At 46.2% G+C, this 23681-nt stretch overlaps 2 protein-coding genes across 5 annotated transcripts in view; both read left to right on the forward strand.

Moving 5' to 3' along the window:
- Positions 1-12730, forward strand: part of CLPX (caseinolytic mitochondrial matrix peptidase chaperone subunit) — a 58963-nt gene extending 46233 nt beyond the window's left edge. For all 3 annotated transcript variants that reach the window (XM_029575514.1, XM_029575512.1, XM_029575515.1), the window contains 5 exons: positions 3007-3171; positions 5360-5659; positions 6154-6246; positions 10382-10488; positions 11684-12730. In XM_029575514.1, coding sequence (XP_029431374.1) covers positions 3007-3171; positions 5360-5659; positions 6154-6246; positions 10382-10488; positions 11684-11774 — 756 coding nt within the window. In that variant the 3' untranslated portion in view covers positions 11775-12730. The remainder of the gene's footprint in view (positions 1-3006; positions 3172-5359; positions 5660-6153; positions 6247-10381; positions 10489-11683) is intronic.
- A 3544-nt stretch (positions 12731-16274) lies between these two features.
- Positions 16275-22662, forward strand: PDCD7 (programmed cell death 7). Of its 2 annotated transcripts, XM_029575488.1 has the most exons (6): positions 16275-17172; positions 17215-18074; positions 18972-19110; positions 19824-20060; positions 20634-20721; positions 22184-22662. In XM_029575488.1, exons 1-6 carry the CDS (start codon positions 16356-16358, stop codon positions 22299-22301), a joined length of 2259 nt encoding a protein of 752 aa, XP_029431348.1. In that variant the 5' UTR covers positions 16275-16355; the 3' UTR covers positions 22302-22662. The 2 variants fall into 2 exon arrangements, with proteins under 2 accessions (XP_029431348.1, XP_029431347.1); XM_029575487.1 differs by having other exon boundaries at positions 16277-18074.
- Positions 22663-23681: the final 1019 nt, after the last annotated feature.

Below are 23681 nucleotides of genomic sequence, written 5' to 3' on the forward strand. Positions count from 1 at the left end.
TCAACACCCAGTAATTAAAACTAATAAGGATTTTTAAAAAATTCCATTTCCATTCACCCTTAGATTGTAGTGGATTAATGGGGGACACACAAACTTCCACCTTCTCTCTTGTACTCACTCACCCTCCTTTCTTCTCATACCCTTTTTCTACTTCCTTTCCCTTACTCATCTTTGTCACTCACCCCCTCCCCGCTATCCCTTATTTTCCCCTTCAGTCATTCTCCCCCTCACTTTCACTCACCTTTTTCTTTTTCACCCTCTTGTTTCTTCATTCTCACCCCTTTCCACTCACTGCCTTCCTCCTCTGTCACTCACCCTCTCCCTCTATTTGTCACTTACCACCCTCAGCTCCTTCCCTTCCTTCTCTCTCTTCCGCTTCACGCACCTCTCACCCTCTTTCAGTCTCTTGCTCGTACCCCTTTCCTTTTAGTTAGAATCCATATTACTCACCCCTTCTCCCCAGGATGTTGTCATCTACTTGCCAGCTGGTTACCACTGGACCCAGCAAGGCCTCTCCTTGCTGGCACGGGCGGGGGGGGTGAACCCTGCCAGCATGTTAGACAGCATGATTGTATGTTTGAAATATGTTGCCTGAAGTCCATTATGCCAATGCTCTGACCAGCCTGCTGATGTGCCTGATGGGCGACAGCTTGGCTCTTTGTCATCTGAGACACGGGCAGGCAAGTCAGAGCATCACTGGGCTGCACATAATGCAGCGTTTGCAAGGAATAGGTGGACCAGAAGAAAGGTCTTGATAGCTCAGATTTGGCCCACATGCCATAGTTTCTCCAACACTGATTTAAATCATTTTTTTTTCCCCACTGATACATTTGACTTAGGGCAAATCCTATGTTCCTGAACATACCCAGATCGGTCCAGACCAGTGGGTTTTGTATCCCTACCAGCAGATGGAGTCAGAGAAACAAAACTTTGATGCACTGCTACATAACAGAGAGTGCCACCTGCAGTCCCTCAGTATTTCTATGACACCAGCAGATGGTAGAGGTGCAAACCTGCAGTCTAGATGTTAGTTAGAATCATTTCTCCTTTTTTTTTTTTTTTTTAAAGGTATAGAGGCAACAGAAGCTCCCTGAGGTGTTAGGCGTGGGCGATTGAGGGGGTTGGATACCCCTGACTGGGCTTCATCCTCAATGTACCGGAAGATCCGATAGCCAGGGGATCTGGCTCCCTCGACACTCCGAGGCTGGTGGCACCAGAGTGGCCTCATAGACCGTTGTTCGCATATCTGGTGCAGCTCACGGAAGAAGGTCCACTCAGGCAGGGGCCCATGTTATTGGAATGGGAGGATCACTTCTGTCTCGCGGCGGAGGCTGCATTTGAAGGGTTGTTCTGAACAAGTCATTTCCATGCTTCTGCAGGCTAGAAGATCGGCTACGTCCATGGCAAATGTTAGGGTCTGGAAGGTTTTTGAGGGGTGGTGTCTTCAGCGTCTGCTGTATCCCCTGGAGATGGATATCTTGCATATTTTAGACTTTCTGCAGCCCGGTTTGTCCAAGGGTTTAGCTTACAACTCGCTTCGTGTACAGGTGGCAGCCTTGGGAGCGCTAAAGGGCAAGGGTCATGGGCAAACTCTTGCCGCTCATCTGAATGTTATCAGGTTCCTTAAGGGGGTAAAGCATTTGTGTTCTCCAGTGCGTAAAACTTGTCTGGATTGGAGTCTAAACCTGGTTCTCCACGTCCTGTGCGGATCCCCATTTCAGCCTTTATGGAGAGTGACCCTGAAGGATTTGACGCTGAAGACTGTGTTTTTGATGGCTATTTGCTCTGCTAGAAGGATTTCGGAGCTTCAGACACCAGTTTTTGCGGATTTACAGCGACAGGGTGTCGTTGCAAACAGTGCCTTCCTTTGTGCCAAAAGTGGTCTCGTCCTTCCACGTCAGATGGTGGAGCTACTGGGGTTTCTGGAGTGGTCGAGAGATTCCCCTCAGGATAGGGAGTTGCATCTTTTGGATGTGCGGCGGATCCTTGTACGCTATTTAGAAGTCACGAATGCTTTTCACCATTATGATCATCTTTGTCTTGTACAGTGGAGTGAAAAAGGGGGACAAAGCCTCTAAGGCTACCATCTCTCGTTGGCTTAGGGAGGTACATTTGTAAAGGTGGCAGATCCCTGTGGGCTTGAGAGCGCAGGCTGCGTCCTTGGCTGAGTGTCTGCTTCTGTCACCACAAGAGATTTTTGTAGGGTTGCGGTGTGGTCCTTGATTCATACGTTCAGCAGGCATTATCTGCTAGATGTGAGGGCGCAAGACGAGGCGTCCTTTGAGAGTGCTCTGCGCGCAGGTCTTTCAGTTTCCCGCCCAGTTCAGGGGTGCTTGGGTACATCCCACTGGTCTGGTCTGATCTGGGTATGTTCAGGAAAGGAACATTTTGGTTCTTACCTGCTAATATTTGTTCCTGTAATTCCAGAGGCCCGCCCATTTGACTCCGATAGACTGGATTTTTTCCTGCCGTGTTCCAAAAAAAAAAGAAGAAAAGGAGGAATATTTTTGTTGGGCAGGATATGCAGTGTTTTTCAGTTCTTGTCTTCTTTCGTTGCGGACGCGCAAAGTTTTGCTTGTTAGGTGTTTCCAATCCTTTGATTTTGCCGTTCGAGGGGTGTTTAGTTTAATCTTGTCTTGGGTACAGGTCAATACTGAGGGAATGCAAGTGGCGCTCTGTTATGTAGCAGCGCAACAAAGTTTTGTTTCTCTGCCTCCATCTGCTGGTAGGGATGCAAAACCCACTGGTCTGGACTGATCTGTGGTATTACAAGAATGAAAATTAGCAGGTAAGAATCAGTTTTCTTTTGTAAACTCTGTGGGGAAGGGCTTCTTATACCTGTATGTAACTTTTTTTTATTGGGTACTTCACAACTCACGCCTATGGTTCAAGAAGTATCGGTTTACCTTGTAACCCTATTACAGCCTGCAGGGTTTCTGAGCTATGGGGGCAGGCCTTGGGTTAAGGGGGTTTCTTTTAAAGCTGTTATCCATTCCTTTTGTTTAGGGCTTGTTAAAGCTCCTTGAAGGTACCATAGTAAATGTTCCTGAAAAGAACTCTCGTAAACTACGTGGGGAGACTGTGCAGGTGGATACGACGAATATACTGTTTGTAGCATCTGGTGCTTTCAATGGTCTGGACCGAATCATCAGCCGAAGGAAAAACGAAAAGGTGTGTGGTGTGGGTGAAGGTGGCCAGTTTACAGCTCTACAACTACTTAGTGGTGCGTGAAGTTTGGGGAGGTTCGCGAGCTTGCGTGAAGCTCCTCGGGGCTGTGCAAATGATACGTTTCATGAGCACCAGTTGTAACATCTAGCAACTGAATTCTCAAATACATATTAATTAAAGATCAAGGCATGAGAAGTAAAGTACAAAAATAAAATAAGTAACAAATTTCACATATTTTGTACTTAAACAAATTAACGAGAGATTGTACTATCATGTATCAATTATATCTCTTGCCTTATAAGAACATAAGAACATAAGAAAATGCCATACTGGGTCAGACCAAGGGTCCATCAAGCCCAGCATCTTGTTTCCAACAGTGGCCAATCCAGGCCATAAGAACCTGGCAAGTACCCAAAAACTAAGTCTATTCCATGTAACCATTGCTAATGGCAGTGGCTATTCTCTAAGTGAACTTAATAGCAGGTAATGGACTTCTCCTCCAAGAACTTATCCAATCCTTTTTTAAACACAGCTATACTAACTGCACGAACCACATCCTCTGGCAACAAATTCCAGAGTTTAATTGTGCGTTGAGTAAAAAAGAACTTTCTCCAATTAGTTTTAAATGCGCCCCATGCTAACTTCATGGAGTGTCCCCTAGTCTTTCTGTTATCCGAAAGAGTAAATAACCGATTCACATCTACCCGTTCTAGACCTCTCATGATTTTAAACACCTCTATCATATCCCCCCTCAGTCGTCTCTTCTCCAAGCTGAAAAGTCCTAACCTCTTTAGTCTTTCCTCATAGGGGAGTTGTTCCATTCCCCTTATCATTGCCTTGTTCTAGTTTTCTACATTCTGATGTTTTAAATTAGGTTGTGTGCATTTTTAAATAACCATGTCTTTAGTTCACTTTTAAATCTTTCTGTCTGTTATCATATGTAGCATTTCAGGTAAGGAATTCCAAAGTTTTGGACCCTCTATGGAAAACACACGATCTTACATGCGTCAGGTGTGTGCTCCGTATTGTTGGAACAGTCAGTAGTCCTTTATTTTGGGATCTTAGCGTTCCCTGCGGCAGTTCCCCTACCATGGCCCAACTTGTGCACAGTAAAACAGACAAGGCCAGATTTTAGTAAGAGCAGTTGGGCTGAAGCTTTTAACTGATTTATTTGTTCATATTTAATAATCCACCCTTTCCAATTAGGTGCTCATGGCAGATTGCAAAATAAAATTATTACAAATACAATAAATATAAGCAATGGGCATTTACAATAATATATATCACCCAAATATTACTACATTACAGTAGAATTTCAGTTTAATAAAATTGTCAGCAACTTAAATATGTCAGATTTAAAAAGAAAGCAACACAACAAGCTGAGTTGCAGTCTTCCTAAAAACAGACTGGATTCTGTCCAGCTGGAATCTTATTCCATACTGCTGGGGCCTAACATTTAAAAAGCTTTACGCTTCGTTTCCATCAGCTTGCGTTCTCGGGGGTTGATGATAAAGTCAGAGCTCATTGAGAGGGAACAGTCATTTGTGGTGGTTTCTCCCAGGAAAGCCGAGCTCCTGCATACTTCTGTGAGGAGGCTGACACCCTTCAACAACCTCATTCATCTGCAGACTTTTAATAACAATTACTTCAGAATAATTGAGACAGACAAATCTGACAGGTTGATAACTTCATAGCAGACCCGCTCCTTCCTGTGGTGGATGATCTTTGTGCCAGAGTTGTGTTTAACTAACTGGTCTGAGACCAATCCCTAATAAACCTCTCTTGTTGGCTCATACTTGTTATGCTGGTGTATGCTTCCCCAATGTTGCTCCGTTTCGTTTCATATCAAAGCCACATCTCTTCTGACCAGTAATATGTATTGAAAGTCACTCTGCTCTATATTCTGCCACCTCAGGTAGCACAGGAATGCTTTCTGGGCTGGAGGGAAGTCTCCGTTTTTGAAACAAACACCCAGCACTGCTCTTTGGCTGGCAGGGTCTCTGGTTGTCTTCTCTCCCTCCCCGTAGACTCAAGCCTGCTGATGGCATGATACATGCAGGTTTTTGAAGCACAGTCTTGGGTCAGGTCCCAGTTTGAGTTTCTGCATACAGATCAGACCATGTTTCTTAAAGCTTTGCAAGTGTAATGTAAGTAACATCAAATTTGCTCCCCCCGTACCTTTTGTCTGCAGTATCTTGGGTTCGGGACACCAGCTAACTTGGGGAAAGGTCGGAGAGCCGCAGCGGCAGCAGACCTGGCCAACACAAGCTCAGACTCTAATACCGCACAAGACTTTGAAGAGAAGGATCGCTTGCTGCGACACGTGGAAGCCCGAGATCTCATCGAGTTTGGCATGATTCCGGAGTTCGTTGGACGCCTGCCCGTAGTGGTGCCTCTGCACAGCCTAGATGAGAAAACACTGGTGCAAATCCTGACCGAGCCACGCAACGCTGTTGTACCCCAGTACCAGGCCTTATTCAGCATGGACAAGGTACAGCAGTCACACCGACCATCTATTTATTTATTTCTACTTAAGTATGCTGCCAAAGGCTCTAGGCAGCTCACAATTTAACATACATAAATAATAAGTGGACAACATAAAAATAACAAGTGACTGTTACTCAGGCTACCATCTACTCTGCCTTAGTTTTCTCATGAAGTTCATCTCTTTAGAGTGTAGACATGGACCTCTCTGGCAGTATAAATGCATAGTCCTGAGATCACCAGGCCTTTTTTTTTTTTTTTTTTTTTTCAGAAGAGGTTAGAAGCTTTTTATAGTATACCGTGGCTATATGAGGAGTTAAATCTAAAAATCAATAAAATAAATGTTCAGTTTTATTTTACCTTAGCTTATACATATTCACTATGGAAAGTCAAATGATGGTTGCTTGTGAATAGCTAAGGTTTCTAGAGTGATTGGTTAAGCGAGTTATTTGACATAAAATCTTGGAAAGATGCATACGTGTCTTGTTTCTCTGTGTGCAGTGTGAGCTGACTGTCACGAAGGATGCCCTGACAGCTATTGCCAGACTGGCTCTGGACAGAAAGACAGGTGCACGAGGTCTTCGTTCCATCATGGTTAGTGTGAACATTTCTTTTCAGGGTACTTACACATAAGTGCAATCCTAGTATTTCGATTTTGACTTGTAAGCAGCAGGGCTCGCTTCTTTGGGAGAAAATGCAAACGAACCGTGAGGAGGTTATCTAATAAGAGTTAAATCATCAGGAGAAAATTTAACAACAACTAAAATGATCAATGGGATTTTGGTCCCCTTGCTCTTCTCCCGGCCACAGATCCGGTGCTTTTGGCGGCAGAAGAATGGAAAGGCAGAGGGCTTGGCAGCCGCAATCTTATTTGCCAGGGTTTTTCCTGGACTTGTATGTCTCTTCACACACAGCCCAGACTGCATGCCCAGGCAGCACAAATCCACTTGCCTTCTCTCCCTTCCTTCCTGTTGCAGGAGGCTTGAACAAGTCTGGCCTGGAAAACCGCCCTGACGCATCTTCACCCTTACTATAGGAATCTCTCTTCTCATAAGTGCAAAGTGAATCTCCTAGCATGTAGCCAGATGGATTCAGCACCAATGGGTTATGTTCCCCTGCCAGCAGATGGAGACAGAGTCAGATTTCAAAGCAGACGTCGCCCTAGTTACACCCCCTGCAGTGACCTCGGCTCTTCAATATTTCTCAGTCTCCAGCAGATGGTGGATGTACCTCTCCCTATGAGGAAATTCTACCTTTAAATTGGAGAAAAAAATTGAGCCCTGCTTCCTAAAGGTCCTTCCCCCAGTTGAGAATTCCTGAGGCGATTTTTCCGAGATCCCTCAGATGTGTGCCTTGGTCCGTTTCCCGGTATGGTCTTCGCTGCTTAAGCAGCTGAAAGGTAATGGGTGCAGGAAGCCGAGCGCAGCAGTAACGGTCTCAGCTCTTTGGAAGTTCTCAGTCCTTTTGTAGTCGACAGCCCAAGAGAGGGGCAGGCTCTGCTTCAGGTTCATCCCGAACCTTCCAATGAAATTTTGCTGACCCTAAAAAAGTATTCGTTAGAGACAACAACTTCCTCTCCTGTAATGAAAGGCTAAGTACTATTAACCCACAGTTGGATCCGTAATAAGGAATTCTCCCGTATAGGATCTTGGCAATTTCAGTATTGTATTATGTTTATTCCTGAGGTAGAGTAATGGATCTCTCCCCGAAACGAGGACTTTAAAGCAGAATGTTTGTTTATTTTTATTTATTTAAAAATTTTTATATACCGCAAACAATAAGACATTTACATGTCCGTCTAGGCGGTTTACAAATATACATACATAAGTTAAAATAATCAAACACAATATAGATTTAAACAGAATAAAGGTCTAACAGTATATCGTATTATTGTAGTTAAGTTATATTGTATGCATCATTGAATAAATGTGTTTTTAGCATTTTCTTGAATTCTTTACGGAAAAAGGGATATTGTGTTAAGTTGTAATGTTTATTGTTTAAAACTGCTATCTACACAAGAATGTTTTTCTTGATGTATTTTGGAAAACTGGAAAAAAAAAAAAAAAAATCTTGCTGACCCACCCTCAGAACGAGGAGATAAGGGGTCAACTGTCCCTCTTCTACCAGAAGTGGGTTGAGATCACTTCGGACAAATGGATACTGGAGGTCATACGAAAAGGATATACGCTGGGATTTCACAGCTCTCCTCGGGACAGATTCATGATTCCTTGCTACTCCCAGCACATGAAGCAGGCAGTAGAGACGACTTTTAAGGCTCCTCAGGATGAGGGCTATAATCCCAGCACCTGTGCCCCAGGAGAAATACAGATGGTGTTCCGTCTATTTCATCGTACCAAAGGAGGAAGGTTTCTTTTGCCCCATCCTGGACCTCGAGTGTCAGCTGACATCTACGAGTGAATCATTTCCGCATGGAAACCCCACACTCAGTGATAATGGCCATGAAATCGGGAGAGTTCTTAACCTCCCTGGACCTATCCGAGGCCTACCTACATATTCCAGTCCACCCTTCCTCTGTGCTCCCTGCTGGGCAGGGTCCTTTGCAGAATCGAGCACCACAGGAGGAGATTAGTCCTACCAGTATCTCCAGATTGGCCCAGGCGTCTGTGGTCTGCAGACCTGGTAGAGACCCCCCCCTGCGTCTCCCACTAAACAGGGACCGATCCTTCACGAGGATCCATCTCTATTCTGTCTTACGGTCTGGCCTTCGAGGGATATTCTGCGGCAGTAATTGTCACCTTTCTCTGCATGCGGAAGTTCTCTATGTCCCTAGTGTGGGTTTGGAGGGTATTTGAGGCCTGGTGCGAGGAACAAGGTGTCCCTCCACGGGCAGTCAAAATCCCACTCATTCTGGAATTTTTGCAGGACAGCTTAAATAGTTGCCCCTTAACTCCTTGAAGGTCCAAGTAGCGGCTCTCTCCTGTTTTGGGATGAGGTGTGAATGGAATCCGCCTGTCAGCTCATCTGGACGTGGCCCGTTTTCTGACAGGGGTGAAGCACCTCCAACCACCCCTATGGTGGCCGGTTCCCTTGTGGAATCTTAATCTAGTATTAGAAGTTTTGGCAGCACGTCTCCTTTCTGAACCGTTCCTCCGGATGACTCCAGAAGCGTTACAGCTTCATTCCGTTCCATCCTTCTTGCCCAAGGTAGTCTCGGAGATTCATTTGAATCAGTCCATTTTGTTGCCACCCCTAGATAAGTACTAGGATGCAGAAGAATACCGCCGCCTCCGTCATTTGAATGTCAGACTTTTGGTGCGGTATCTGGAAGTTTCAGAACCGGTCCGAAAGACGGACCACCTGTTTGTCCTTCATGGTGGAAGGAAGGGGGGAGAACCAGCTTCGTGGGCTACCATAGCTCGCTCAGATTAAGGAGGTGGTCACAGGAGCTTATGTGGAGGCAGGAAAGCCATTACCTTTCAGTAGGGCTCAGGCAGTCTCACGGGCAGAAGCTAGACTGCTGTCTCCCGTCAGTATCGGCCGAGTGGCAACGTGGTCCTGCTCGCAGACCTTCCCCAGATTCTGAGCCTGGACGTACAGGCCCGAGAGGATTCAGCCTTTGCAAGGGCGGTGTTAACTGGACTGCGGGCAGCCTCCCACCCCGATCGGGAGTAGCTTTTGTATATCCCATTGGGCCTGTGTCCATCTGGCTACATGCTAGGTAATGGAGAAGTTATTTACCTGATAATTTTGTTTTCCTTAGTGTAGACAGATGGACTCAGCAACCCGCCCACGGCTGCCCAAAAACGATGCCAAGGATTTGCCCGTGGCGTGGATATCGATTCCAGGTGATTATGGGTAAGCTGTCATCCAGTCCCTAGATCAGGGCATCTGTATAATTACTGAGGTTCAGTGTTTATGATTGGTTGAGTATAGTTACGGTTATCCATTTTTAATCATATTTTAGATCAAGTTTTTTCAATAGTATGTCCACAATGGCTTTTGAAGAGAATACTGGAGGGCTGAGGTCACTGCAGGGATGTATCTAGGGTGATGTCTGCTTTGAAATCTGACTCAGTCTCCATCTGTTGGCAGGGGAGCATAACCCATTGGTCCTGAGTCCATCTGTGTACACTAAGGAAAACAAAATTATCAGTAAAGTAATTTCTCCATTTTACTGCAGCCAGGAAACACTACTAACAGATTTTTCTTTGAATTGGCTTTAAAAAAAACAAAACGTTCATGTTTTATTGTACATCTATGCACTGTATGTCTTTGTTTTCAGCAAATTAATAGACATTACAGTAGCAGTGAAGGACAGTGGGAGTTTTTCCTCATTGTTTTGCTACTCTTGTTAGTGACCTTCATTTTCAGTTTTTATTTTATTTTTCCTGGGAATAAAGTTATAAATCGGAAAATTCAGTTATAACAAATAGGAGAAAATTGGTGGAAAAGTTATTTTTCCTCTTATTTATTTATTTTTGTTAGCATTGAAATTCCTAGGAAAAATAAAATACAGAAGAACATATCTGCCATACTGGGTCAGACCAAGGGTCCATTAAGCCCAGCATCCTGTTTCCAACAGAGGCCAAACCAGGCCACAAGAACCTGGCAAGTACCCAAACAAAGGGCCCTACTTATGGTCACTGCTGTTGGTGAGTAAACACTGCACTGGCAGGCATCATGAGAACTCAGTTGTATATACGGATTAAAACTTAACGGCTCTCATGCTTCCCCCGTTTCGTGTTTTATTGGCTTTTTTTTTCTCCAGGAAACTCTGCTGCTGGAACCAATGTTTGAGGTTCCCAATTCTGACATAGTGTGTGTGGAGATTAACAGAGAAGTTGTGGAGGGCAAGCAGGATCCAAGATACGTGCGGTAAGTTCTTGCTAAGGGTCGCACTGCGCGAGTGTTAACTAGTCCAGAGTATATGATGGACACGCTCTGTGGGAAGGTGAGGAAGTTTTGAGCTTGGCACACACATGCACCATTTTATAAGATTAACCCCATGTAAAACACATGCCATGAGGATCACAAGAGACAGGTGCACTTTAGGACTAAATTTTATATAAGAAGCACAAACTAAAACAGCATAGAGGAGCATACTAACAATTTATTCCTATGAATATGTTGGTAGAAGGTGCTTAGCACTACATTTGAAATATTGTACAGTCACAGCACTGATTGTCAAGTACATGGGACCACAGTGGGAAACAGCACCCGCTGCTCTGCTACCCTTCGTGTTAGTATTCTGTATTTCACCTCATGCGTTCCCATTTAAGTGCATGGCACTGACCTGTCTGCTCTTTCTACAGCCCTAGCAGAGCTGCTCTGCCAGACTGAACAGGCAGCAGAATGTCACATCCACATGATCAAAGCTTCTTCTCTTGGCCTGGCATTTTCTGCCTGCTACAGCCAGCCTTTGATAGTCTCAGGGTTACGTCTGGACCTTGGTCTTGCGTATATCAGCACACAGCATCTATGCCAAGTTCCTAGACCTGTGGTTAAGCATCTACATCAACTGAAATAGATCCATTATATCAAGGGTGGGCACCTCTGTCCTTAAGTGCCTCAAACAGGGCGGGTTTTCAGGATGTCCACAACGAATATGCATGAGATAGATTTGCATGCACTGCCTCCGTTGTGCACAAATCTGTTTCATGCATATTCATTATTGTTTGTAAGTATTGAGAAGTAATGCATGCTGCTTGTTAAACCTGCTGCCTCTTATTTTGAGAGAGTTCCTTATTTGCTTTCTCCACACTCTCTGAATTTGTTAAAACAGCAACCCCCCCCCACTACGCTTGCCAAAACTGATTTGTGAAGAGGCGAGGATGGCTTTGTCTTGAATGGACTCTAGTGCCAGGAAAGAACAAAGTCTTCCCTTAGTGTGTCCCATGCCCTCTGTCCCAGGCCAGCAGAGGGACCAGGATATCCCATTGCTTACTCGACTTTACCTCCCCAAGGGGGTCCTACCCCTTTTGGAGAAATCTTTGCCTGGTGGGGAGAGCGCAGATGGAAGGTTTTTGGTTTTTTTAAAGTTGTGTCTCTGACTGCAGCTGTTTATTTTCAGGACCCCGTCTAAAGATGTGGCGGAGGAAGAATACGACTCGGGAGTTGAAGAGGATGGCTGGCCTCGTCAAGCAGATGCTGCAAACCATTAATATCCAACAGAGGATGTTCTTCTCCTTTTGTAAAACTTTGCTTGTTCCCGGCTTTGCAGTCTGCCAATAAAGCATTGGAGCGCTCTCTCTTAACCCAGCTTGGTCAAAAAAACTGAGGCGAACAAACTCAAATCGAGCCGATCATGTATTTTATGGTAATGACGTTGATTTATACATGGGACATTATGCAAACTTTAATAATACAACGTTTAAATACAGAAATGTACTTTATCTTTGGGGCTTTTTTTAAAAGAAAAAAATTGGTTTCTTAACAAGGTTCTTAGAATTTCATTACAAATATGTGGTTGTTGCCAGTTTTACAATAATGTTACAGTTGCAAATAGAGATGAAATTTCATTGTGAAACCAGAGAGGACAACTGCATCATCAATTCAGTATTTTTTATGGAAATGGTTTCCTTTTTTTTTTTTTTTTTCCTTTCATTTTCTGATTGGCTCACTTTAAAAAGAAAAAAAAAAAGTTTTGAATTGAATAAGTCCCAAGCTCCACCTGTCACAGCAGAGTAATATGAATATGGGAGCTCGATCTTCATTCACTACACTGTTTGTTTTGGGGAGTTTGGTTTAAAAAGTGGATGTGAATAAAAAAAAAACCAAACTCCTTCCATAAAACAAAAATGTAGTGAAGCCTAGGATTTTAAAATTGCTTTGAGATTTTACACCTAATTTAATGATATTTTCAAAATGTTAGCACTATCTTGCAGCAGATTATTATTTTTTTTTTTTTTAGGTGCCCATTGTTTTAAGTTATATGGTTGTCCTGCTTCTTGTGTTTTGGTCTTTAATTTTAAGACTCAAGAAGGGTGGGGAGGGAGTTACTCCCTTTTATCATCCGCTTGAGTTAATTTTGATCCTTTAGAAGGTAGACTTGTAAAACACTAAAGGACTTGTACATCTTGGGTTCATTTAAAACAAATTAAAGTGAAACAAAACTGTGTCACTGTTTCTCAGTCGTCTTTTCTCGCTGCATGTTAGGGCATGCATGGCACTTACTACCCTTAACCATAGGCAAGGGGGAGGGGTAAACCTGCACGGAGCGGCACTTACTACCCTTAACCATAGGCAAGGGGGAGGGGTAAACCTGCACGGAGCGGCACTTACTACCCTTAACCATAGGCAAGGGGGAGGGGTAAACCTGCACGGAGCGGCACTTACTACCCTTAACCATAGGCAAGGGGAGGTAAACCTGCACGGAGCGGCACTTACTACTCTAGGCTAACTGGATGGACCACTTGGATCTTTCCGCCATCATTTCTATATTACTATGACTCCAGCAGGCAAAAGCTGAGAAGTATGGGACTGAACTTCCTTCTGGCACCTTTTACCTCTGCTCCTCTTGCTCTCAGGATGCCCTTGGAAATCGAGATCTCTCTGTGCTTGTGGAGTCCCCACCAGCTTCCTAGCATCAGAGATGAACATCCCCCACCAGGGTAACCAATATCCACTACACTCCGCTGTCTGTGGAGACCCCCTTACATATGTAAAAATCACTTAACCCAAGGGAGCACAGGTGTTTCCTAGGGCAGCTCAGGGTAGATTCTGCCTCAAGTTAGAAAATTGCACATCAAAGAACCAAAGTTGCCAGAGTGGCTCAGACCAAGGGTCCTTCAAGCCCACCCTCCTTTTCCAACAGTGGCCAATCCAGGATACAAGAACCTAAAATATTAATTAGAGCCCATGCTACTAATGCCAGTAATACCTAATTATATTTTACTTTATAAAACTAAAGTCTCTTCCAACCTTTATGTGGAATAATTGAGTTCTTTAGTTTTCTGGCCGGGGGAAAAAGGGATCTTTGTGATTGGTGGGGGAAGGATCAGAGAGCAGGGGGCTAAGTGGGAGGGGAGATCCAGGATCAAGGAAGAGTTGGCATGGAAGAAGGATGGCAGGATTGGGAGCCACAGGAAGAATCTGGTGGGATTCCTCTCTGATCAGGATATGGCAGTCTGAAGACTGTGGCAGTGTGTTGGGCTGTAACAATAGAGATGATGGTGCACATTGCAATGGTGGCCATAAGGGCCAAAATCGTCTGACCACAGCTCTGCCAAAAAGGCACCTTCAAAGCCACCTCGTAAACACATACACAGACCTGCCTGCAGCACACTCCACTGAGACAGGGGATATAGCACAGGCAGTGGCTGAAGCAGAGAGCTGAAAAATGCCTCCCTCCATTTACCCATGCAGCCATAAATGTTCTTTCCTCCTGCCAGGAAAGGATGCTGGGAGCATGGGTAGCAAAGTGGCCCCTGAACTTCCAAGAGTTTCTGAAGCTGACGAGAGAGTGGGGTAGGAGTTACACAAAAATTCATGGATGAGCATAAAATCACAGTAGCAACTCCCTCCACCATGTCCTGATAATAACTGGAAAGCAACAGAAGCAGTGCTGTAAAGGCAGAGCAGGGGCTGTAGTGTGCTCCCTTATCTGACTTTTATTGGGCAGTGTAGAGGATAACTGTACAACAGGATTTTAATAAACGGGTACTAGCAACAGCCTGGGTTATTGCAGATTTACTAGTACCCTATTATTCTGTAGTGCTGTAGGTAAGAAATAGGATTTCAAGTATGGCAAGAAGGCTGGTTTAGGTTTTGTGGTGTGATTATGGAGACTGTTATGATATGGGTAAGGATGCCTATAAGTTTAGACCATGTCCAAGAGCTCAGTAACAGAAGGGATTAGAGGAGGCTATTGCAGAAATACAGACACGGGTATAAAGCCACTACCTATGACTTTACAGATTATGTGGCTGATGCAGTAACGGGCTGATACAGTAAAGTTCACGGGCGAGCACACAGGTCAGTGTCCTGTGTGTGCGATTCAGTAAACTAAAATATTTAAATTAGGGCTGGTGGTAAAAAGAGGTGCTAGGGATACTAGCGCATTCCTAGCGCCTCTTTTCAGACAGGAGTGGCGGCTGTCAGCGGGTTTGACAGCCAACGCTCAATTTTGCCGGCGTCTGTTCTCGAGCCCGCTGACAGCCACGGGTTTGGAAGCCGGACGCTGGCAAAATTGAGCGTTTGGTTTTCAACCCATGAGCCGCGGGCTGATTTCAGTTTTTTTTTGGGGGTTTTTTTTTTTAAACTTTTTTAACTTTCGGGACTTCCGACTTAATATCGCCATGATATTAAGTCGGAGGGTGCACAGAAAAGCAGTTTTTATTGCTTTTCTGAGCACTTTCCCGGTGCCAAGAGAAATTAATGCCTATCTTTGGGTAGGTGCTAATTTCTGAAAGTAAAATGTGCGGCTTGGCTGCACATTTTACTTTCTGTATCGTGTGGGAATGACTAATAGCGCCCGCAACATGCATTTGCATGTTGCGGGCGCTATTAGTCTCGGGGGATTGAACACGCATTTTGGACTCGCTATTACCCTTTACTGAATAAGGGGTAAAGCTAGTGCGTCCAAAACGCGCATCCAAATGCAGGTTAACAGTGCTCCACCGGAGCGCACTGTACTGTATCGGCCTGTAAGATGGGAACTTTAGCTCTCTGCCTGCTATCCCCAACTAGGAGGCTGATGCAATAAACTGGGTGCCTGTGTGTTTTTTTTCACTGCAGGCACATTCACCTCTCCTGGTGAATGCAATAGGCAAATGAGCTGCCAGGCTAAAAAGGAGGCTGTGTGCATAAATTGAGCGTCCATTTTCTGAACCTGAGCACCATCAACTCCCCCCCCTCCCTTTTGGTGCTTTCTGTGGTTCCTCTAACTTAATCTCATGATGGTATTAAGTCAGAGGAACCACAGAAAAGCAGTATTCTTTTCTGTTTTTCTGTGCAGGTTTTGGGGCACCTTAACCCTTAATGCCACCTTCTGGGCTGGCGTTAAGTTTTGAAGGTTAAAATGTGCACATTGGGCGCAGGATTGTTTACATCGAAGGTACCAGGTAATGGCCTCAGCAACATGGCATTTACATATTGCATCGGGGCACCCAGGCATGTGCCTGTGAGCCTGTTAGGAAAACGGGCGCTCAGTTTCAATGCACATTATGATAAGTTTTGGCTTGACCTGTGCTGTCTGAATAATGTTGGGTTTGTTCAACCACCACCTCTTCCTTTCGAAAAAGTTCCAGAAGTCCCTCAATCAGTGCTGGTTTCTGATACTATTTTAACCGTACTCTTGTGTGTGTGTTTTTAAACAGGAGCTAATCCTTCCTGCTTAGTCTATTCCACAGGGTCTCATTTTCAGGCTCTGGCACTATTATTGACTGCATTCGATATATCATCCGTGTGATTCACAAAGAAAGAAAAATGGACAAACCATCAAAAACAAGTAAATATGAGATCATTCTCGCAAAGCGATAGCCCAAAACAGCTAACACTACTTAAAACCGAAAGTATAAGAAGAAATCCTTAGGAAGGGGCTGGATACATTGAACAATCCTAAGACTTGGGGGGCGAGACGCTGCTATGTGTCCTCCCAGCCTGCAGAGGGCGCTTGCTCCCCAGCTCCTCCGGCGGAGTCCCCCAGGCCGTGACGTCAGCGGAAGTATCGGCCCGTCCCCGTCCCTTAACCGGAGAGAGAGCGAGGACAGTGTCTCGCTGCAGCTGCGTGCAGAGGGGGAGCTATGGAACGGCAGCCGCTCTTTCCGACGCCCGGAGTAGGGAAAACACGGCAGCAACATCCTCAGCATCTGCACCCACACCAGCAGCACCGACTCCAACACCTGCATCCACAGCAGCAGCAGCTGTACCCGGGGCAGATGCAACTGCAACCTCAGCTTCTGCACCCACAACAGCAACAATCTCAGCGTCTGCCCCCGCAGCAGCAGCAACCACCTCAGCTTATGTACCCTCAGCATCTGCCTCATTCAGCTCAGCTTCAGTTTCCACCTTCTAAGCAACAGCCTTTGCATAATCCTTTACATCGTGAACAGGAATACTCCCGCCACCATGGCCAGCCGCCACCTTTTGCATCACATATTCCAGAGTTCCTCGGACAGAATGAAAGCCAGACCTTTTTCCCAACCCCTGGGGTCAGTTCTTTCTCTGGCCAACAAGGGCAACCTCCTCCATCTGGACATGAAGCTTTCTCGGCTTTGCATATATCGGGAACAACTGAATTAATCTCTGGCTTCAGAGGACCTGACTGTTCAGGCAACTCCTTATATAGACATGCTGAAGTGGATAGTGGTGATTGTCTTTCACCTTCACTTTCTCCTGCAACAATGATGAATGACTATAAGCAGCAGGATTTCCAGAGGAGTTTAGAAAGTGATTTGCCATTTCATCACCCAGATAGACCACCGGTGCAAACCAATCATCCATTTTCCCAACCAGACAGGTCATCAATGCTAGGTGATCATCCATTCTCTCACCCAGAGAGACCTCCAGTGCAAACCAATCATCCATTTTCCCACTCAGAAAAGTTACCAGTGCAAAGTGGTCATCCATTCCCTCACTCAGACAGACCACCTGTGCAAAGTGGCCATCCATTTCTTCACTCAGACAGACCACCAGTGCAGAGTGGCCATCCATTCCCTCACTTGGACAAATCACCAGTGCAAAGTGGCCATCCATTCTCTCACCCAGACAGACCACCTGTGCAAAGTGTTCATCCATTCCCTCCCTCAGACAGACCACCAGTGCAGAGTGGCCATCCATTCCCTCACTCGGACAGACCACCAGTGCAAAGTGTTCATCCATTCCCTCCCTCAGACAGACTACCAGTGCAAAGTGGCCATCCATTCTCTCACCCAGACAGACTTCATTTACAGTGGCAAGAAAATCCTGAGCTTGTCACTAGTCAGAAAGCTTGGATTAATGAAGAAAGGCTGAACTTCCTTTCAAAAGAGGGCAGAAATGAGAAGAGTCCTCTGCAAGATGAAAATACTGTACAGCATGAGCAAGATATGCAATGGCTTTCTAACTTTTTGGCAAACAGAAGACAGAAAGCCCACCCCATTGCAAAGGCTGTGAGTTCTCCTTCTGTGAGTGAAGCCCGCAAGCTCGTGTATGGGGCCTTTAGACTGGTTTCAGAGCTCACTTTGGCATGTCAGGAATTAGAGGAAATGACAGAGGATGGGACAGCTTGGTCTGAGACCTATCAAAAAGCTACCAGCATTCATAAGGACTTAGAGGAGAAAATGAAAATTCTCAGTGAGCCTGGCTACATTGATGAGGTTAAAAAAAAACTGGAGAAGCTGAAAAAGAGAAGGTTTCGGCTGCAGGTGAAAAAGCAGGAAAACCCTGAAGAAGAAGAAGCTGCAGCTAGAGCAGCAGAAAGGGAAGCCAAGATTGACAAGTGGAGAACGAAATGTATCCAAGAAGTGGAAGAAAAAAACAGGGTGTGTGTCATAGAAAGGTACCTGAGCCCATACCGGCAGCTGACTGTGCAGGCCTCAGTGAGCACGGACGGAAATCTGCTAAAACTGCCATTCTCTGGCAGCCTTGTGGCACATCCAGATAGTGAAAATCCTTCTCTTACTCATGCAGGGAATGTAACAAGACTTTGCTGGACCTCTTATGAAAAGCAGAGCCCTCATAAAAGCCCACTCTCTTAACCTGCCTGTATTAATTCAGTGGTCCATGCTTACTAGTAGCATGGCTGAAAACTTAAGGGGCCTGAATAATGATTATATATGAGGGTCTAACTCAAGACTGAGGCATCTTAAACGATGCTTGGTCTCAGCACAGTCCAGCTGTCCAGCACTTCCAGGTTGACCCACAGTAAAAACAAACCTGAAGGTTTTGTCTTAACGCCAAGTTCTTTCTGCTAATCTGATTTCACTCTAGAATTTTCTTTTGCACAAAGTGGAAAGAAGCACAATTTGTGTTAAGGCTTTTAATCCGTGCATGTTGTGGATGCTCGAGACAGGGATCAGATACAGAAGGAGAGCCCAGCAATTGAGCTGCCTACATAGCCTGTGAGGATCCAGGATCAGTGCTCACCACCGGAACATTTGTGTGTTCATGTGGTGCTAGAGAGCCCTGTGGAGCCTGTGCTCCAGCAGAAGCCACCAGATACATCTCAGCAGAGGGCAGCCAAGAAAACCCTAGAGTTATGGTGAAAGTAATTTCCTCCTGCTTTAGCGTTAGAAACCTGTGGGTTGCTGATGCAGACGTGCACCTTTAATGGTCTCACTTTGTGACTGAGATGTGGATAATGAACAAGTTATCCGACAAAGCATGGATAAAAGAAAGCGGTTGCAGTTGCTAGCTTACTATTTGCTCATCTGTTTTAGGAGCGTGAGCTGAAAGCTGCGGCAGACAGTGTCCTGTCTGAAGTAAGGAAGAAACAGGCTGACACCAAGAGAATGGTGGATGTTCTGAGGGCCTTGGAGAAGCTCAGGAAGCTCCGAAAAGAAGCTGCAGGAAAGAAAGGTAAATCATAGCAGCAGGGCGCCAGGGCTGTGATTTTGCTTGCTGAAGAAGCCTGCTTTGATGATTCGCCTGCGTTAAAATGCAATGGTGCGACATTTTCCCAACCGTTTTAAGCAGAGTGGAAGCCTTGTTTAGGATATCGGCAGGAGTTTTGCCTTTTGGCGGCTGTCCCCACGTGCTTCGCGATACTAGTTTAGGACAGCTAATCGTAAAGAAATGGATGTTATCTACCAGCTTGACTTGATTCTTTTAGCCCACGAGGTAGCACTGCCACCCAGTACAGCACGGGGAGCCTAGTGAGTTGTTTTCTCTTTGCCTGGCTACCTTTCTCCTTTCCAGGTTGCTGGCTGTGCCCCATTACAGATGACTTCAGGTTCTTAAATGCTTTTTTGATTAATTGGAAACGAAAGTGGAAGGAAACAGATCTTCTCAATACAATTGCCTTTGGCCTTGCCTACTCTTAAGGCAGGGACTAGCGGGATTTTTATTAAGGCAGATCTAGGTGTCTAATTCTTAAAGCTGGAGGCATAGAGCTTTTGCATATCCTGCTCATTGTGTCAGGAGGAACTCTAATCCCAGCCCTGCCACTGACAAGTCTGCCTCTCTCGTTGGGCGTTTTCCTGCAGTCTGGGCCTCAGGAGCACTATATTCACCCCAGAGGTGGCCGCAGCAGTGTCTCACCAGTCTGGATGACAAATTCCTCTTACCCGCAGGTATCTCTCCACCTCCGTCGGCTGACCAGACCTTTGAGCAGCACGTGGCGAGGCTGCGAGAGCTGATCCGGAAGCGCACAGAGCTGTACGATGCAGAGGAGAGGGCCCTGAGGGTCATGCTGGAGGGAGAGCAGGAAGAGGAACGCAAACGAGAACAAGAAAAGAAGCTGAAGAAAGAGAGGGAGAAAGTAGTGCAGCAGCAGCGGGAACTCAACGCCATCTTGTTTGGGGATCCTGGTAAGTGCCCTGCTTCGGGCTCAGTGGCGCCCTGGCGCTGCTCTTCTGTCCGAGCCACTGAAGGTGGCATCACCTGTAGAGGTGAAGGAATTCTGCTCTTGAAATGAAGCACTTAGATGCCTTCTTCCGGATCTAAGATTTCGGAAATATGTTCGTTTGTTAAATGAGAATTGGCCTGGGAAGTGAGTGTAGCAAAGCAGTCGTGTAGCGCTGTACAGCCAGGAGTAGGAAAAAGAGTATTTCTATAACAAAATCAGTAAAATAAAACCCAACCTGATTTTGGAGCTAGTGCTGAGTTCTCTCTGATCCCTGCTGGGCGCTGTAATAGAGTAGTTGGTGGCGGGTGCCTCCTAGCAAGAGATGACCCAGGGCTAGGGGGGTTGACATTGCTAGCGCAACAGACAGGTCCAAAGCATTTGGCTCCAGATTACTTTTCGGGCTAGGCCTGGGCTGATGTGCTGTGCTTAATACGAATTTGAAAAGCAGAACCGTGGGATGGTAGCGTCATCCTCTCCCCAGCGCTTCAAGCTTGGTTGCCGAGAGTTTACCGGTTTTCATTTTTCTTTGTGCCAGGTGAGTTACCCCTCCACCACCCGCTTCTGCCGTTCAGACAGTACTATCTGCAGGCCCAGCATTCGGTGCCATCCCTGCTCCAGATCAGGTAAGGCCCCTCTGCAGCTTCCTCCACTCCTGCACAAAGCCACGGTTGCCTGGGCTTTTCAGGTCATTGCTGCCTCTTTCCTTGTTCTCATTTCTCTGAAGCTTAGTTTGGGTAGTGGGGGGAAGGGGTCAGGCCTGGTATAGGGAGCAGCACATGGTAGAGAAATGGACTTTGGATCACAGAGCAGTCTCTGACCAGAGAGAGGAAACAGGGTGATGATGATAACCGTCCTAATCAGGACTTTGTTGCAGGCACCCCTTCTTGCCAGGAATGTCACTTTTGGCATTTTCTTGGCTTTGAAATGACTTCCTTTTTGCTGGCAGGTTCACAGTATGTGTAGAAGATCCGGGTTGGTGGGCTGCTCGGCTCCCCATTCTGTACTGGGTCCGAGGCAGTGATAGGGACTTGGATTAGCAGCGCACACATCACACTGTTTGCCTTGATGGCGTTAGAGCAAACAAGCTATGGTCTAGTGGTGAAAACCCATGGGATACATATGCGTATCATCTTCTTTCACTATTTTCAGCATGAACAATGTGTTTATTTATTTAAAAACATGTATTACCTGCCCTTCCTTGTATCTCAAATCTCATGCCATGCCTGGCACGTGTCCTCCCTGTGACCCTCGGCAAGTCATGTTATATCCCTGTGCCTCAGTTTAGCAACTCTGAGGAATATGAGCACTAATCCCTTTGCAAGCTCTCAATCATGTGCTGTCAGGCTGTCTTCCCCAGAGGTAGCTGCATGTTTGACTGAGCTTGTCAACTCCAGTCCTTGGGAACCCTCAACAGATCCAACTTTCAGGCTAAGAAGCATGGAAACAGGACGGCAGAAAAAGATCATATGGCTCCTCTAGTCTGTCCATCCACCCAACTAAATTAGCGTTACAATTCCCAGCACTCCCTCAGAGATCCCCTGTGCCTATCCCAGGCTTTCTGGAATTCAGATTCTGTTTTTGTCTCCACCACCTCCACCCTCTCTGTAAAGAAATATTTCCTAAGATCACTCCTGAGTCTACCCCCTTGCACCCTCATCTCATGACCCCTCGTTCTAGAGCCTTCTTTCCAGTGAAGGAGCTCACCCCCTGTGCATGGAAACCTTTGAATGTCTCTCTGATATCTCCCCTATCTCACCTTTCCTCCAGGGTGTGCATGTTTAGATCTTTGTCTAACCTGATATGCTTTCTAATATATATAAAATGACCTGTTTTATCAGAGCAAATGTATCTCATGAATATTTGCAGAATATTTCAGGGGAAAAACAGAATAGTTGGAAGTTCCCAAGGACTGAATTTGAGAGCTACGGATTTAAATGATAAATCCTGTTGGGGTCCCTCTTTGCTGTAGAAATCTAATGTATTGCTATTAAAGTTAGAGCTTCTTGATGTGTGCCCCTCTCTGACTGTCTAACACGATAGTTAATGAGAAGAGGATGGAGCTGATGGGAACCTTCTCTGTTTCAGGCATGCCTGGGACCAGTATCTGGTTCCGTCAGACTGTCCGGAGGGAAGCTGCATCCCCCAGGGCTGGGTCCTTCCGAGCCTCCCCAGCAGCGACACCTGGGCTAGTGCTGTCATATGAAGCGGATCCCCCCAGCTGGGCTTGCACGGGTTTTATAATGCCTGGATGTTAGTTCTTTGGACAGTGATCGTGTTCATTCACAGCGTCGGTGCTCCTGGCCCCATCAGGCGAATGGCTCGGGGGGTTTTCTGGGTTCACTGAAGAGAGAGCGCGCGCGAAGGAGGATCCTCGGCACCTGGCAGAGGTTAGCAACCTTCCAGGCTGTATTTCGGTTTGTATATTATTTAGTGCTGCAGTGTTACACAGAGAAGCTTTAATATAAAATGAGGTTGTTTGTAGAAGTGTAATTTTATATCTGTTTCTTGAAACATAAATGATTGCTATCACTGTTTAGGAGAATAAAGTTGCAGTCATTAAGTAACGCGTTTCTCTGCTCTGCATTTTCTATCGATCACTTCTGTCTGGGTCAGGAGAATGCCCTGGAGCTGATGGAATAAAAGCCCCGGCCCCTGTTTAGGCTTCAGATTTGCTGTAGATGCTGAGATAGTGAGGGGGGGGAGGGGGTCGTCTTTCTTCCAGGACACCCCGTGAAGTTCTGTCCCCAGCTAGCAGTGAATATTGAACAATTCCAGCTTTTGCTGTGACCCAAACTCGGGTCTCTCAGGCCACGCCGCACCTGCCCCCTGGCAGCCGCTGATGGATCCGGTGAGATCCTTCCTGCCTCTTCTGGGACGGAGTCTAGGAGGGGAGCCGGCAGTAAGGGGAACGGGGAAGAAGAGCCTTTCAGTAGAAATAGACACAGAATCGCCTGGATGTAGTGAGAGGATTTCTCATTGAATACTCCTGACGTGTGGGCCTGGACAAAGAGGAGCCCCCAAGGAATCAAACAGCAGCAAACCTAAGACTGCCAGAGCAGTGGCCGTTTTGTACAAGACGTTCTGTCAGCACATCGGTAAAGCTGCTGTAGTTAAGTCTCCCCGGATGAAAGTGCAGTGGATTGAGGCGCAGGTCCAAGGCGATCTAAACACGTTTCCCTTTAAATTAGGGTCTGCTCGAGGGCCCCTGCATCGCCAGGGTTAGGCTCCAGCCTAGCAACGAGCAGGGAGCCTCAGTTCAGCCCAGCCCCCGCCCCCCTCCCAAATGTCCCCCCAGGAGCTGCCTCCACACCAAAGGCGGTAGAGCTAAGTCCATCAGTTTCAGAGTCTTAAGGGGGAGGGGGAGGGTGGGCGTCTTCTGACAGAACTGTTACCTTTGTTGTCCATCGGCTTTGAGAAGTGGAAAGGTCAGATGTCCGCCAGAGCCTTTCCCTCAGTCCCAACACCTCCTGACATTTTCCCTTCTGAAGGAGGATGCAGGGACCCCTCGCCGAGCGGCAGTGCCGTGCAGCGTGAGAGAAAATGGGATTGCAAGGCTGCATTGCCTCAGGTGATCACTGATCCA

Source organism: Rhinatrema bivittatum, chromosome 13 (assembly GCF_901001135.1).
Source record: "Rhinatrema bivittatum chromosome 13, aRhiBiv1.1, whole genome shotgun sequence".
Classification (NCBI taxonomy): domain Eukaryota; kingdom Metazoa; phylum Chordata; class Amphibia; order Gymnophiona; family Rhinatrematidae; genus Rhinatrema; species Rhinatrema bivittatum.

Bases quoted from the DNA above. Each gene is read 5' to 3' on its own strand.
- PDCD7 (XM_029575487.1), top strand. From the start codon at position 16,356: ATGGAACGGCAGCCGCTCTTTCCGACGCCCGGAGTAGGGAAAACACGG. The intron at 20,061-20,633 runs GTAAGTGCCCTG...TCTTTGTGCCAG, and splicing joins CATCTTGTTTGGGGATCCTG to GTGAGTTACCCCTCCACCAC. The intron at 20,722-22,183 runs GTAAGGCCCCTC...TCTCTGTTTCAG, and splicing joins CCATCCCTGCTCCAGATCAG to GCATGCCTGGGACCAGTATC.